General features: G+C 43.5%; 1 protein-coding gene and 1 long non-coding RNA gene across 8 annotated transcripts in view; both read right to left on the bottom strand.

Moving 5' to 3' along the window:
* Positions 1-15927, bottom strand: part of MON2 (MON2 homolog, regulator of endosome-to-Golgi trafficking) — a 180742-nt gene that overhangs the window by 164758 nt on the left and 57 nt on the right. For 3 of the 7 annotated variants that reach the window (XM_005303172.5, XM_065568221.1, XM_065568400.1), the window contains exon 1: positions 15397-15654. The exons of 1 other annotated variant lie outside the window; for it this stretch is intronic. In XM_005303172.5, the coding sequence (XP_005303229.1) occupies positions 15397-15507 (111 nt within the window). In that variant the 5' untranslated portion in view covers positions 15508-15654. Of the gene's footprint in view, positions 1-15396; positions 15681-15737; positions 15911-15927 lie in introns of those variants that run through there. 3 more of the 7 variants (XM_065568270.1, XM_065568361.1, XM_005303169.5) reach the window with 2 other exon arrangements.
* LOC135975834 (uncharacterized) lies at positions 8871-10496 on the bottom strand. The gene is made up of 2 exons (XR_010592888.1): positions 10291-10496; positions 8871-9355 (listed from the first exon to the last, which is right to left on the bottom strand). It is a non-coding gene; the product is annotated as an uncharacterized LOC135975834 (long non-coding RNA).

Here is a 15927-nt window from a genome sequence, read left to right as displayed (position 1 = left end):
TTTAACTCAGACCATTTCTCCAATTTGTCCAGATCATTTTGAATTATGACCCTGTCCTCCAAAGCAGTTGCAATCCCTCCCAGTTTGGTATCATCCGCAAACTTAATAAGCGTACTTTCTATGCCAATATCTAAGTCGTTGATGAAGATATTGAACAGCGCCGGTCCCAAAACAGACCCCTGCGGTACCCCACTCGTTATGCCTTTCCAGCAGGATTGGGAACCATTAACAACAACTCTCTGAGTACGGTTATCCAGCCAGTTATGCACCCACCTTATAGTAGCCCCATCTAAATTGTATTTGCCTAGTTTATCGATAAGAATATCATGCGAGACTGTATCAAATGCTTTACTAAAGTCTAGGTATACCACATCCACAGCTTCACCCTTATCCACAAGGCTCGTTATCCTATCAAAGAAAGCTATCAGATTGGTTTGACATGATTTGTTCTTCACAAATCCATGCTGGCTGTTCCCTATCACCTTACCACCTTCCAAGTGTTTGCAGATGATTTCCTTAATTACTTGCTCCATTATCTTCCCTGGCACAGAAGTTAAACGTGATTTATACCAGTATAGTTATTCCCATTCCCATATGGCATAGTTAAAGTGCAAAAACTTTCTACTGTTGACAAACCTAAACTACAGTTACTCTTAGAAGTAGCTCCTTTCAATAAGAGACAGGCCAGTGGTATGCGCAACATACAACACCACTATCTTTACAGTACCTTCATTTTAAGATCAGCTTTTTAATTTCCTGATATGCAAACAGACTGTGAACTTATTATAGATCTAGCAGGCCTGTGGCTATGTCTAGCATATGCATTAAAGAACTACAACTTTCAGCAACTGCAACATTATATGCAACTAAAAATGCCCACAGACAAAATATTTAAGATATTAGGGAGAATACTTGTAAGGGTTGTGGCTTTTATTCCAGATTTGTCTGATATTACAAAGGATGCAATGTGACACCAACTCCTTCAGTTGCTCAGACTTAATTGGGACTAATAGCATTTCAAAAAATCTCTACCACCAAGAACTTAAATGGTAATTTGTGTCTCAGTGATTTGACTGGAATGCTGGGTCACCTCTACAGCCTCAACATTGCCTTAAGGTTTGCAGCTCTTACTAGAGAGAAATGAAAGCAAAATCTTCTTAAAAAAAGGGGGAGGAGGGCCTTTAGCACTTTCAGTACTGATAGCTTATGGTAGTAAAACATTACACACAGTGCAATTTAAACATTAAGACTGGATGGGGATGTTCAATATTATTTAGGATCATTTTCATACTTACTATAACACTTACTGTTTGATTTGAAAACAGCAGTTTTTGCCAATGTATCACTTTTCCTTGTCTAGTGATTGGATATTGTTTTATTGCCCTAGTTAGGAAGACAGTCTCTTGTTTAAAGTGTAGTTTTCATTTTATATTCAACAAAATGACCCAAAATGACCATAAATTATAAGTCATTACTTTATTGCGGATGATTATTATGCAGAAATGTCCAGTCCTATGCATATACATTTACATAATAGTAAATTTCACAGATATCCTGAATTAGAGCTTTTTCTTAGAAAATGTTATTGAAGCTTTGCTTTTATACATCATTCCAGTTACATATTTTACTTCCAAATGTGTTCTGAATGTTTAAATATTCCCATTCAGATGTTTTCAACTTTTCATCATTCATAATGTGTTCTGAAACACAAAGTATTTATTCAAGCCTGTCTTCTACAGCAGTGGTTCTCAAACTAGGGCCGCCAAGCCAATGGGCTGCAGGAAGCGGCGTGGGTCGAAGCCGCCCTTCCTGCAGCCCCCATTGGCCTGCAACGGCGAACCGTGGTCAGTGGGAGCCGCGATCGGGCGAACCTGCGGATGAGGCAGGCAAACAAACCGAGCCGGCCCACCAGGGGCTTTCCCTGAACAAGCAGCGGCCCTAGTTTGAGAACCACTGTTCTACAGAATTATCAAAACAGATTATTCTACTATTTTAGGGCCCAGTAGATTTCCATAGCTGCAGACTTTGCTGCAAAACCCAAGACGAATTTAATTTTTTAAATCCAGGTCTGTAGCTATTAAGGTTGTGAACAAAGCATTCTAAACATGAGCCGGATGCAATGCCTTCCTAAGCCTGCACACAGGCTGCAAAAGAAAGTATAACAGAGGTATGAGCTGTTCAAATATCAAAAGTGTGCTAACACTGAAACCTAATAATTACAATCTAAACGTTAGTATTATTAGACAAGAAAGATAATTTTAGCAGCTGCATTTTGAGTGGATTGGAAGGGGATGATATTGGTGCAAAGGAAACTGGAAAAGATGCGGCCAGGTCACAGACAAAATGTTTTAGCTTCTTGGATAAAATAAAATGGTTGAATTCTCCGAATGTCGTACAAGAATAAAGTATAAAATTTGGGAAAAGGAAAGGGAATGCTAAGTGCCAGATTCCTCAAACAAATGGTTGATAGGCTAATGATGAAGAATTCTTTATGCTAGTAATCTTGCCAGTTCTACAGACATGTTTCTAAACTTTTGATTTTAAATAAGTTATTGAGAAGCCATTTTGGTGCCATCTACAGTGAAATCCTGGCCCCACAGAAGTCAATGAGAGGTTAGTCATTTGCTCTGGCCCCTTTTATTCTAGCTTTTTCCCTGGTATGGCACACAGAATACACTAGTCTCCTTGTAGTGATGGACACAGATCAGTCATCTAGTTCTTTTATACCTGTCAGCAGTCTTTGAAACCATCGTCCACACAATCCAGCCAACACACTCTCGGTCCCGGTGAGGGATTGCTCAAACTACTATACTCCTTCTACCTGAAGAAATACCAAAGACGGGCACTAGACAATCATTTAACTGCACAAAAATAAATGTGGGATACTGAAGAGACCTTTTCTGTCACCTCTCTCATTCAAAGAGTCTGCTATATTTTCATTTGTGCCTCCAAACTTCAGTGTGGAAGATGCAATAGCTATGCATGTTTGCATAGGTTCTGATTGCATTACCACAACATGTTCGGCATGGGGTTATATTTGAAGACCATTCAGAAGCTACAGTTAATGCAGAATGAGATTATGTCCTCCTGATAATGTGAGCTACAGAAAGCACAATTCTCTGGTGACTTAACTGGTTTCCTGTTGCCTTCTGGGTGTATATTGAGATGTTGGCCATGATCTATTGTCCCTACATGCAAGGCCCTTCATTTTCAGTTTTTACGAATTTTTATCAAAAAATGTCCAAGGTTTATAAAAGCTATTATTGATTTTTTCCTGATTTTCACCCAAATTGTGGACCATTCAAGTATGTGAAAATATTGATTATGACAAAAATCCAATACATTACATTAGGTAGATATATTTATGTTAATAATAAATATAAATTAGTCTAAGTGTAAATGCAAGGCTATCTATTCAAGTAAGGCAATGTAGGGGAAAACTCATCCATGCGAGTGCATATATGCACATACCTTTAATGTACAGTTCATGAAATAAATCACATCATTAATCTGCTTTTACTTTCAATATTTGTATTTTTCTCTAGTTGTTGCTTTCTTTCTGTTCTCCTGTCTCCCAATATTAACCTTGATATGTACCCAGAAAAATGTGAAGTTAAAGTGAAAATTACTGTAAAAATGTTTAAATTTTTGTAACAAGCACTAATAAATTCCCATGAAATGTTAAACAAAAACAAAAATTGAAAAGCCTTGCCTACCTGTTATAGTGCACTACAATGGAAAGAATTTAGACTTTCCCATATGCTCCACCTACCATTATGTTTACATGCTAGAAGTTTTACAAACCAACGAAGGCTGGCAACATTCTCAATCAAAGATGGAGTTTAAATTATAATGTGACACTTAAGACAGAGTTGATGGGGGAAGGCAGCATGGTTCAGAAAAATAAGCATTAAAGTTGAGTCAAGAAGTCCCTAATTCTAGAGCTAGTTGACTGTAGCCTTCACCAAGCCATTTTACTTCTCTGACTCAGTTTCCCAATCTGGCAAATGGGGATAACAATACTGACCTGGTTTGTAAAGCACTTTAAGATCTACTCATGTAAAGTGCCATATAACAGCTAGGTATTATTATTACAACTACTACAAAGGACTGTTGTGGAACAATTTTGTATGTATAGTGACATCTATAATCCTGGCTCCTGACCCTCCCACAGTTCCTTGTTCAAAGCAACACAGAGGGAGCTCATGAAGAGACTCACCCAATTCTGTCCTTTTGCACAGCAAAACCATATCATTTCCACTGTAATGAAACAAAAAAAAAAAAATGGTTTGCACTCACTTTCTTGGCCCTACAGCAGTTCAGGGCCTCATTCTTCAACCCTTACTCAGTCAATAGGACTATTTGCTGAAGCAAGATTTATATGAATAAATGGTTGCAGAATGGGCCCTAACCTTCTTCCCAGATCTGTGGTGATATCAATCTACAATACTGATTCCAAAACAATATTTTAGCAGGCTGAAGTTCTATAAAACTCAAAGAAACTGATCAACAAAAGCAGTTATGTCCATTTCTGCTCCTTTCCAAATGAAAGGGGGTAGGAAAAGTGGGTGAACAAGAGACATCAGGAGAATTAAACATCTAACATTGAAGAAAGAAACACAATCAGACACAAGGATGAAAAAATTGTTATATGGAAAGTATAAAAACATTTTAAGCTTTTCTTGAAGGTATTTCAAACAACTCTAACGAGAAATGAATTCAAAACTATAATTTAAAAAAATAAATACATGAAGCGAGTTAATTCGCAAGTGAAAATTCTATGTCCTCCTTCATTTTCCTGTTATCCTGCAGGATTTCCTTTCACCACAACTCTGGCTGAATTTTTGCATAGTGGCTCTCAGATACAGTAATCTGAACCTACTCTAAAATTGTGCAATTCCATTTCAATTCATACAGATGCTGACTCAACTGGGAAAGTACTAGCATTCAAGAATGCCAGCTTATGTTAATGCAGCATTCTGTTGGTGAAAGAGACAAGCTTTTAAGCCACACACAGAGCTCCTCTTCAGGTCTGGAAAGAAGAAGAGCTCTGTGTAGCCCAAAAGCTTGTCTCTGTCACCAATAGAAGTTGGTCAAATAAAAGATATTACCTTACTCACCTTGTCTCTCTAACTTATGTTAAGGGACAGTCTGGAACAAGACAAAGAAAGCAATTAAAGGAAAGAGGATTTGAACTATGACTTAGTCCCCAATGTCTGCTGTTACAAGTTATTTCAGCAGAAAACACCCTGAAATACATGAAGATACCAATAGAACCTTTTCATTTTCACTCGTTATGGAGTAAATAATTAAGCAATCAATTTGCAAACACCTAGAAAATAAGGTGATAAGTAACAGTCAGCGTGGATTTGTCAGGGTAACAAGCCTTGTGGATATCGGGGAAGCAGCAGAGGTGGCATATCTTGACTAATAAGACTTTTGATACGGTCTCACATAACTGTCTCATAAACAAACTAGGGAAATATAGCCTAGATGGAGATACTGTAAGGTGGGTGCATAGCTGGCTGGAAACCCATTCCCAGAAAGTAGTTATAAGTGGTTCACAGTTAAGATGGAAGGGCATATTGAGTGGGGTCTCTCAGGGATCAGTCTTGGATCTGGTTCTGTTCAATATCTTCATAAATTATTTAGATAATTGTATAGAAAGTACACTTATAAAGTCTGTGGATGATACCAAGCTAAGAGAGGTTGCAAATTCTTTGGAGGATAGGATTCATATTCAAAATGATCTGGACAAACTGCAGAAATAGGATGAAATTCAATAAGGATAAATGCAAAGTATTCCGCTTAGGAAGGAACAATCAGTTCCACACATACAAAATGGGAAATGACTGCCTAGGATGGAGTACTGTGGAAAGGCATCTGGGGGTCATAGTGGATCACAAGCTAAATATGAGTCAACAGTGTAACACTGTTGGAAAAAAAATCAAGCATCATTCTGAGATGCATTAGCAGGAGTGTTGTAAGCAAGACACGAGAAGTAATTCTTCCGCTGTACTCCACACTGATTAGGCCTCAACTGGAGTGTTGTATCCAATTCTGGGCGCCACATTTCAGGAAAGATGAGGACAAATTGGAGAAAGTCCAGAGAAGGAGCAACAAAAAATATTAGATATCTAGAAAACATGACTTATGAAAGGAAGATGGAAAAAACTGGGTCTGTTTAGTCTGGAGAAGAGAAGACAGAAGGAACATGATAACAGTTTTCAAGTACATAAAAGGTTGTTACAAGGAATAGGGAGAAAAATTATTCTCTTTAACCTCTAAGGATAGGACAAGACGCAATGGGCTTATATTGCAGTAAGGGCAGTTTAGGTTGGACATTAGGAAAAACTTCCTGTCAGGTGGGTAAGCATTGGAATAAATTGCCTAAGGAGGTTGTGGAATCTCCATCATTGGGGATTTTAAAGAGCAGGTTAGACAAACACCTATCAGGGATGGTCCAGACACTTAGTCCTGCCATGACTACAGGGGACTGGACTAGATGACCTCTTGAGGTCCATTCCTGTCCTACGAGTCTATGATTCTATTATTAGTAGTTTGATGAAATGTATACTTTCTGTTTCTTACAGAAGAAAGAGCTCTGTCAAACTATGCATTTGAAAGGCACCAAACAACTATGATATCAAGTTGTCCCTAGATCTGATCCAACCTTCCCAATTTTCTACAGAAATAGCGGCTAGTGACGCTAAATTGTAAACTTCAACAGGCAGGCTGTTTTGGGGGGGGGTTTTGTTTGTTTGTTTGGGGTTTTTTTGTTTTTGTTTTTGTTTTTTACAATTTATGCTGAGTTTATACTTCGTCTATCTATTCTGTTATGTGAGGAAGATGAAGTTAGGCGAAATCAGATGTTTCTTAAAAAACTGTACTTTCTTCTAATAATTAGAAAGTCAGTGGTCACACAAATTAATCCAATAACTATTTTAAACACCAGGATAAGACAATATTCCTAATTCCAATTCCCTGAGAGCTAAATCCAAATAAGCATTTGTTGTTTAAGATTAACTCTATAGTACTGGTAGCCCACCTGCCAAATTATTTGCTGCCAGATCATTCACTCTGATGGCACAAACTTAAATAATTACAAACAACATTGTCAGTCCATTGTGAATTAACACCGCAACACTAGGGTATGTCTACACTACAAAACTAGGTCAACTTTATAGAAGTTGATTTTTAGAAATCGATTTTATACAGTCGATTGCATATGTCCACACTAAGTGCTTTAAGTCAGCGGAGTGTGTTCTCACTACTGTGGCTAGCATCGACTTACACAGCGGTGTGAGTAGCTATCCCACAGTTCCCGCAGTCTCCGCTGCCCATTGGAATTCTGGGTTAAGCTCCCAATGCCAGATGGAGCAAAAACATTGTTGCGGGTGGTTTCGGGTACATGTTGTCAGTCTCCCCTCCCTCCGTGAAAGCAACGGCAGACAATCTTTCACGCCTTTTTTCCTGGGTTACCCATGCAGACGCCATACCACGACAAGCATGGAGCCCACTCAGCTCACCGTCACCGCTGCTGTTGTGAGCATTGTAAACACCTCGTGCATTATCCTGGAGTATATGCAGAACCGGGCTAAGAGATGCCAGCATGAAGAGGATTTTGATGAGGACATGGACACAGACGTTCCTGAAAGCACGGGCAGTGGCAATTGGGATATCATGGTGGCACTGGGGCTGGTTGATACAGTGGAACGCCGATTCTGGGCCAGGCAAACAAGCACAGACTGGTGGGACTGCATGTATGGGATGATTCACAGTGGCTGCGAAACTTTTGCATGCGTAAGACCACTTTCCTGGAACTCTGTGAGTTGCTTTCCCCCACTCTGAAGCACAGGAATACCAAGATGAGAGCTTCCCTGACAGTTGAGAAGCGAGTGGCGATAGCCCTGTGGAAGCTTGCAACGCCTGACTGCTACCGGTCAGTCGGGAATCAATCTGGAGTGGGAAAGTCTACTGTGGGGGTTGCTGTGATCCAAGTGCCAATGCAATCATTGACTTTCTGTTATCAAGGGTAGCGACTCTGGAAAATGTGCAGGTCATAGTGGATAGCTTTGCTGCAATGGGGTTCCCTAACTGCGGTGGGGCGACAGCCGGAACGCATATCCCCATCTTGGCACCGGACCACCTTGCCAACCAGTACATAAACCGCAAGGGATACTTCTCAATGGTGTTGCAAGCACTGGTGGATCACAAGGGACGTTTCACCGACATCAACGTGGGATGGCGGGGAAAGGTGCATGACGCTCGCATCTTTAGAAACTCCGGGCTGTTCGAGCAGCTGCAAGAAGGGACTTACTTCCCAGACCAGAAAATTACTGTTGGGGATGTTGAAATGCCAATAGTTATCCTTGGGGATCCAGCCTACCCCTTGCTCCCATGGCTCATGAAGCCTTACACAGGTAGCCTGGACAGTAGTAAGGAGCAGTTCAACTATAGGCTGAGCAAGTGCAGAATGGTGGTAGAATGTGCCTTTGGACGTTTAAAAGCTCGCTGGCACTGTTTGCTGAGTAGGTCAGACCTCAGCGCAACCAACATTCCCATTGTTATTGCTGCTGCTGTGTGCTCCATAATATCTGAGAGAGTAAGGGGGAGACGTTTATGGCGGGGTGGGAGGTTGAGGCAAATCGCCTGGCGTCCGATTTTGAGCAGCCAGACACCAGGGTGATTAGAAGAGCATAGCAAGGCACGCTGCGCATCAGAGAAGCTTTGAAAACCAGTTTCATGACTGGCCGGGCTTCGGTGTGACAGTTGTGTGTGTTTCTCCTTAATGCAAACCCACCCCCTTTGTTGATTTTAATTCCCTGTAAGCCAACCACCCTCCCCCCTTTGAAATAAAGTAACTATTGTTTTGAAACCATGCATTCTTTCTTTATTAATTAAAAAGAAAAAAAGAGAACGTACAAGGTAGCCCGGGTGGGGTGGGGGAGGAGGGAAGGACAAGGCCACATTGTTTATTGTAGTCACACTAACAATCAAACTGTTTCAATGACAGCCTTCTGTTGCTTGGGCCATCCTCTGGAGTGGAGTGGCTGGGTGACCGGAGCCTCACCCACCGCGTTCTTGGGCATCTGCTCCCCCAATAGACACTTCATCAGGTCTGTTTGCTCCCCCATTAGCCTCAGAATCGCTTCCTGCCTCCGCTCTTCGAGCTCACTTAATTCTTTCCTGATCTCTGCCACTGAATGCCTCCATGCATTAAGCTGTACCCTATCACTGCTGGAGGACTGCATGAGCTCGGAAAACATGTCATCACAAGTGCGGTTTTTTTGCCTTCTAATCTGTGATAACTACAGGGACGAAGATGATAGGGGGAGCATAGAAACATTTGCACCTGGGGGGAGATAAAAAGGGAGAGTAAAATTTAAGATGATACATTTCTGAGAACAAAAGGGAGACTCTTTCACAGTGAATCAAGCAATTCATAGCAGACAGCACATGTGCTTTAGGTACAAGGCCGCATTTAGCCTTTTATATTGAGCGCCTGCCGGTATGGTGACCCATCACACACACACAGCTGGGCAACAGAATTCGGTTTCCAGGCAGCCATAGGAAGCCATAGGGTACGCGGGGTCGGCTTCTAATGCCTTCATAACATGTGGGAATGTTTTGAAACTGCAGTACTCTCCTTTCCCAGAGCAAGCAATGGGTTGGGTTTCACATTTAAAAGGAGGGGCTGCGGTTTTCGGGTGGATGTGGAACACACACCTACTCTCCCACCCCACCGCGTGGCTATTCGCTGGGATGATCCCCTCTTCCCTCCCCCCACCACGTGGCTATTCTATGGGATGATCCCTTTTAGCCAAGTGCAAACAGCCCAGCACGAACGGGGTCCTTTTACTGTTCCCTTACAAAAATTCCCCTATTTCAACCAGGTGACCATGAATGATATCACTTTCCTGAGGCTAACACAAAAAGATATAGACCGAATGTTGCTTGAATGCTATCAAAACCCAGGACCATTCGCTGCCATGCTTTGTGCTGCAATGATTCCAGAATACTTGTACTGGCTTGGCGTGGTAAAGTGTCCTACCGTGGAGGACGAAATAAGGCAGCCCTCCCCAGAAACCTTCTGCAAAGGCTTTCAGAGTACCTCCAGGAGACCTTCATGGAGCTGTCCCTGGAGGATTCCGGCTCCATCCCCAGACACGTGAACAGACCTTTCCAGTAGCTGTACTGGCCACGAATGCATCCAGTTCTTCAGGGCAAATCAAAAATTAAACACTATTGCTTTTAAACCCTGTACTGCAGTTACAAATGTGCACTCACCAGAGGTGCCTTCTCAGGCTTCAGGGTCGGAGGCCTTGGGAGAGTATTGGCTCCAGGGTGATGAAAAGTTCCTGGCTGCCGGGGAGAACGGATTCACCGCCTGCCTGCTGTGCATTCTCTCTCCTCTTCTTCCTCATCCCTTTTGCGTGAGACTCCCTGCTTGCAGGTGTCAACAGACACTGGTTGGATAGTGGTAGGGTCCCCACCTAGAATGCCATGCAGCTGGTCACAGAAGTGGCATGTATGGTGCTGTGACCCGGAGCGACCGTTTGCCTCCTTTGTCTTTTGGTAGGCTTGCCTGAGCTCCTTAACTTTCACACGGCACTGCTGTGTGACCCTGTTGTAGCCTCTGTCCAAAATGCCCTGTGAGATTTTGGCAAATATATTTGCATTTCTTCTTTTTGATCGGAGTTCAGCCTGCACAGATGCTTCTCCCCATACTGCAATCAGATCCAGTGTCTCCCTTTTGGTCCATGCTGGAGCTCGTTTGCAATTCTGGGGGGACTGCATGGTCACCTGTGCTGCTGAGCTCATCACGCTGACCAAACAGGAAATTAAATTCAAAAGTTTTCCTGTGTACCTGGCTAGTGGATCGGAGTTCAAAGTGCTGTCCAGACCAGTCACAATGGAGCACTCTGGGATAGCTGAGTGCACCACCCTAAATTCGACCCAGCAAGGTCGATTTTAGCGCTACTCCCCTCGCCGGGGTGGGAATACAGAAGTCGATTTTAAGAGCCCTTTAGGTCGACTGAACGGGGTTGGTTGTGTGGACGCAGTCATTTTAAAATCGAACTAACGTGGCTAAATTCCACCTAACCCCGTACTGTAGACCAGGCCTAATAGGTTAAAATAGTGGTTAGTTGTGTTGTGTGTTATTAATACCATGCAGTTCAATCCAAATTTAGAAGTTAAGCATTTACTTCCTGCCAAAAAAGGATAAAGACTACCAAGCCTACTATGTTAAACAAAAGAATTATTATAGCAAATGATAAACACATATATTGTATATAGAAACAATTCAGGTTATTTAATGTTATGAGTAGTAAACATGAGGATCAACTATTGCTCTACCATTAGTACTTTAACCATAAGCAAGTGGTTTAATCTTCCACTTTTGCCCTGATATTCTACCACAGGGACAATTCCTATAGTATAGAAATAGAATTCTGTAGTAAAATGGAGTAAGTTCTGCATCAGTGTAATTAACTGATGAGGCATTTTCCAACTTTATGATCATCACATCACTCTTTGGCCTCAGAATATATTTTTCATTTTCAGAACACCTCCATGTATAGTGTAAATCTATAGAGATACAAATAAGACTTGTATACCATTACATAACACAGCCAAAAATGAAGAAAAACACAAGGGGTAGTCTGAATGTCCTAGTAAATTGATGTTTTTCCATTCAATTACAGCAATGGTTCTCAAACTGTGGGTCCCCATTTTAATGGGGTCTCCAGGGTTGGCGTTAGACTTGCTGGGACCCAGGGCTGAAGTCCAAGCACTTCAGCCCTGGGTAGCGGGGCTCAGTTACAGACCCTGGTGTCTGGGGCTGAAGCCTTGGGGCTTCAGCTTCGGACCCTCCGCCTGGGATATTGGGGCTCGGGCTTTGCCCATCCCCACCCCCCCATGCAATGGGGCTCGGGCGAGCTCAGGCTTCAGTCCTCCATCCTGGGGTCGTGTAGTAATTTTTGTTGTCAGAAGGGGGTCGCGGTGCAATGAAGTTTGAGAAACTCTGAATTACAGAAAGGTTAAGTATAGCATATTAACTATACCCAAAATATTGCCAGCAATATATGCTCAAGACATTAGAATTTTTGTTTGTTTGTTTGTTTTTTGTAGGATCCATTTTGCCCAGTATTAAATGTCATTGTAAGTGACATCACCTAGTGAGTCACCAGGTACACCTCTATTGGTCTCCTACCAGAACGTATAAGCCTAGGATAAAGGATAAAGATGCTGGCTGAACTGCTGGAGCTTTAGGATACATGCTCTTACATATGCTGTGAAAAAGCACCTAAGACTTTGGGGTGGGAACGGGGGGGAGAGATGAAGAGTATGTTTCATGATTTCTCTCCTCCTCATGCCACAGCTATTCATCATTGAAGCAATTCCAAGATTTCTCAACCTCACAGATTACTAAACACAATGGCTTCTCTAAGGTAATATCTTTTAAAGGTTTTGAGCTACACAGAGCTCTTCTTCAGATCTGGGAAAGGTACTCATAGGGTAATGTCTACATTGCAATTAAAGTCCCACCACGGGCCCGTACCAGTTGACTGGGCTCGCGGGGCTTGGGGTAAGGAGCTGTTTAACTGCAATCCAGATGTTTGGGCTTGGGCTGAAGCCTGGGCTCTAGAACCCTGTGAGGTGGGCAAGTCCCGGAACTTGGGCCACAGCCCAAGCCTGAACATCTACACTGCAATTAAACAGCCCCTTCGCCCTAGCGAGCTGACACAAGCCAGCCACGAATTTTTAATTGCAGCGTAGACATACCCATAGCGTCACAACTAAATATAATGTGGAACAGATTGTTGAACATAAGTAATTGAAACATAACCTAAGAGAGACGGGTTGGGTGATGTATGTACAATCTTTCACTGGAACCAACTTATGTTGGTGAGAGACAAGCTGGGCCTGAAAAAGAGCTCTGTGTGGCTCAAAAGCTTGTCTCTCTCATCATATTTCACTAGGAGGGTGGTTATTTCACTAGGAGGGTGGTGAAGCACTGGAATGCGTTACCTAGGCAGGTGGTGGAGTCTCCTTCCTTGGAAGTTGACAAAGCCCTGGCTGGGATGATTTAGTTGGGAATTGGTCCTGCTTTGAGCAGGGGGTTGGACTAGATGACCTCCTGAAGTCCCTTCCAACCCTGATATTCTATGATTCTATGATTCAACGGATGTTGGTCCAATAAAAGATATTACCTCACCCACCTTGTCTCTGTAATATCCTGGGACTATACTGTATATACATATTCTAAGAGACCATTCAAGGTGAAGTGACAACCACAACGCAAAACATATTTGATCACATATTATTTCTCAAGTAAAACAGTATATCATACAATATTTTTCTACAACCTAGATTCACATGCAACATTTTATATGTTGGGGTATTACTCTAAGTCAGACAAAGATGAATTTTCAGACAAAATGTTTAATGATTAGCTTTGCTTCATTCACTAAGCCAGAGGTTCTCAAACTGTGGGTTGAAACCCCATTTTAATGGGGTCGCCAGGGCTGGCTTAGACTTGCTGGGGCCCAGGGCCAAAGCCCAAGCCCGAGGGCTTCAGCCCTGCGCAGCGGGGCTAAGGTTACAGGCCCCCTGCCTGGGGCTGAAGCCCTTGGGCTTCGGCTTTGGCCTTCCGGCCTGGGGCAGTGGGGCTTTGGCTTTGCCTCCGCCTCTCCCCATTCCTCCTCTTTCCCCCCCCCAGGGTGGCAGAGCTTGGGAAGGCTCAGACTTCGGTCCTCCCTTTTGGGGTCCTGTAGTAATTTTTATTGTCAAAAGGGAGTCACAGTGCAATGAAGTTTGAGAACCCCTGCACTAAGCACTTTACAATGAGAATGAAAAACTGTTATGACACAGTATTATCTGAGATATATGAGCATGTGATTAGAGACTACATCATACTACATATGCAAAATGAAGCAGAGTTAAAGGGACACTGTCAATGTAAAATGCAGTCAAAAGAAATGAGTTGTTTCAGGTAACACAAACTTTCAGTTTTTGTGGTTTTACAATCATTTTTTACAGTTTTAAGTGTGTTTTTCCTCTTCTTGTTTGTGTGAGAAAAACCCACAAAAAATGGGAAGTGACATACTACCAAGGTGAAAAAAGGAAAACTAACTACACACAAAATATTGTTAAATGCATAAAATAATCAAAAAAGGAAAATCCTATCTCTTTCAGCTATTGTAATCTTGACACTTTAAGAAAAGAGGTTAAATTCAGACAAGTGTGATTTTGAAGTTGATGTTGATCTAAGACTGCATTTGCAACCTTAATTTTGATTTCAGAACTTATAATAAATTTGGTTCTTAACATTGAAATTTCATTAATAAAAAATAAAGCTCTCTCTTTTTTTTTTAAGAAAAGAAAATAAGTTCCTTCACTTGAAATCAAAACAACTTGTTGACATGCAAAGCACATGCCCAGCGAAAGAGTTCATGAAGAGCTCTGATGCACTTAGTGTGCACCTTGCATGATGGATAACTTTACCTGCTGACAAAGATTTCAGTGGTTCTAAACAAGATACACTGAATTTGGAGACCTTCATTCAGGAGAGGTACACATCCACTCCATAGATAAAACCTCAGTTCCACAACTAGATCTGCGAATTTAGAACCCTGTACATATATGAAACCCCACTGAAGTCAATGGGGTGCCATGCAAGCAAAGGGACCTGCCCGCAAAGAACCAGGGACTAAATTAGCAATATACACCTAATGCAGCCTACCTTCCCTTTCTTTTATAATTGGCTGACTCCTGTTAAAAATACTGCTATTGTTAAACATTTACAATATATGTGCAAAATATGTGCAAAGCCTCATAACTGAGCCAAGCTTCAAGCAAATTTCATCAGATCATTCAGAGTTACTTCTCCTTTTTAAGAGGTATCTCCCTGCTAAATTTCATTTTTCAACCCGCACCTGAACTGATTATGAAAAGTCCGTAAGACTTTTTTTGGGAGGGGGGGGAGGAGTAGGTGGGAACGGGACGGACGAGAAGCAGCATTTTTCAGCACACTACCTGAGCTCAGCCTGCTGAACTAGTAGGAACACAACTCTTCCCACCCTCACCCCCCAACACCCATCTCTGGGCAGAGACTAGGCTTGAAAAGTTTCAAGTCCAACCCGAAGCGCCAGATCTTCCTGGTGGTTATAAACCGGAGCAAAGACAGAACCAAGTTGTCAGCAACATAACTCGGGTTACCAGCCCGCACCCGGCACCTGCCCAGCGCAGGCGGGCTCAGCACACCCAGCACACCGCAGCCAGGGCCCCCCCGGCCTCTCAGGCGCCGGCCTAGCTCCGAGGGGGCCCCAGGGCAGGGGGGTGAGACGGGGACGCTGCCCCACCCCCTTCTGGCCCGCCCCAGCCCCTCACCTCCTTGACGGGGGGGAATTTCTTCCGGCACTCCAGGCTCAGGCCCCGCAGGTCTCCCTGCGTGTTTTCCAGCAGCTTCTTCACGGCCTCGGGGCTGCTGGTCCCGGACATGGCGCCGCCGGCCCGGGCTGAGGCGGCAGCTGCGGAAGGACGGGCCGGATCAGCGGCTGGGACAGCGGGGCCGCAGCCGGACACGTCTGCGCGAAAGCGCCGGAAACCTTCCGCCTCGGTCCCCTCCCGCTCCCACAATCCCGGGCGGCGGCGGCGCCGCGTCAGCCCCACTTCCGCGCGCACGGCCCGGGGGCGGGGAGAGCGGGGCTCCCCGGCGGGTGTGAACCTACCCGAGGAGAGGCGCTGCCCCTTCGTCTCTATAGGCGGCGAGTAACCGGCCCCTGAGGTGCTTTGGGAGCCGCCCCAGGCGGGCTCGGGGGTGATGACACCTAGCGCCTTTCCTCAGTGTGCCCCGCCCTGCACCCCGGGGAGACGGTGCCTATTGAATAGCGTGTCCCCCTGTAACCGCGGGGCACGCAG

This window comes from Chrysemys picta, chromosome 1, assembly GCF_011386835.1.
Source record: "Chrysemys picta bellii isolate R12L10 chromosome 1, ASM1138683v2, whole genome shotgun sequence".
In the NCBI taxonomy this organism is placed as follows: Eukaryota; Metazoa; Chordata; order Testudines; family Emydidae; genus Chrysemys; species Chrysemys picta.
This window is presented reverse-complemented; position numbering and strand designations above follow the sequence as displayed.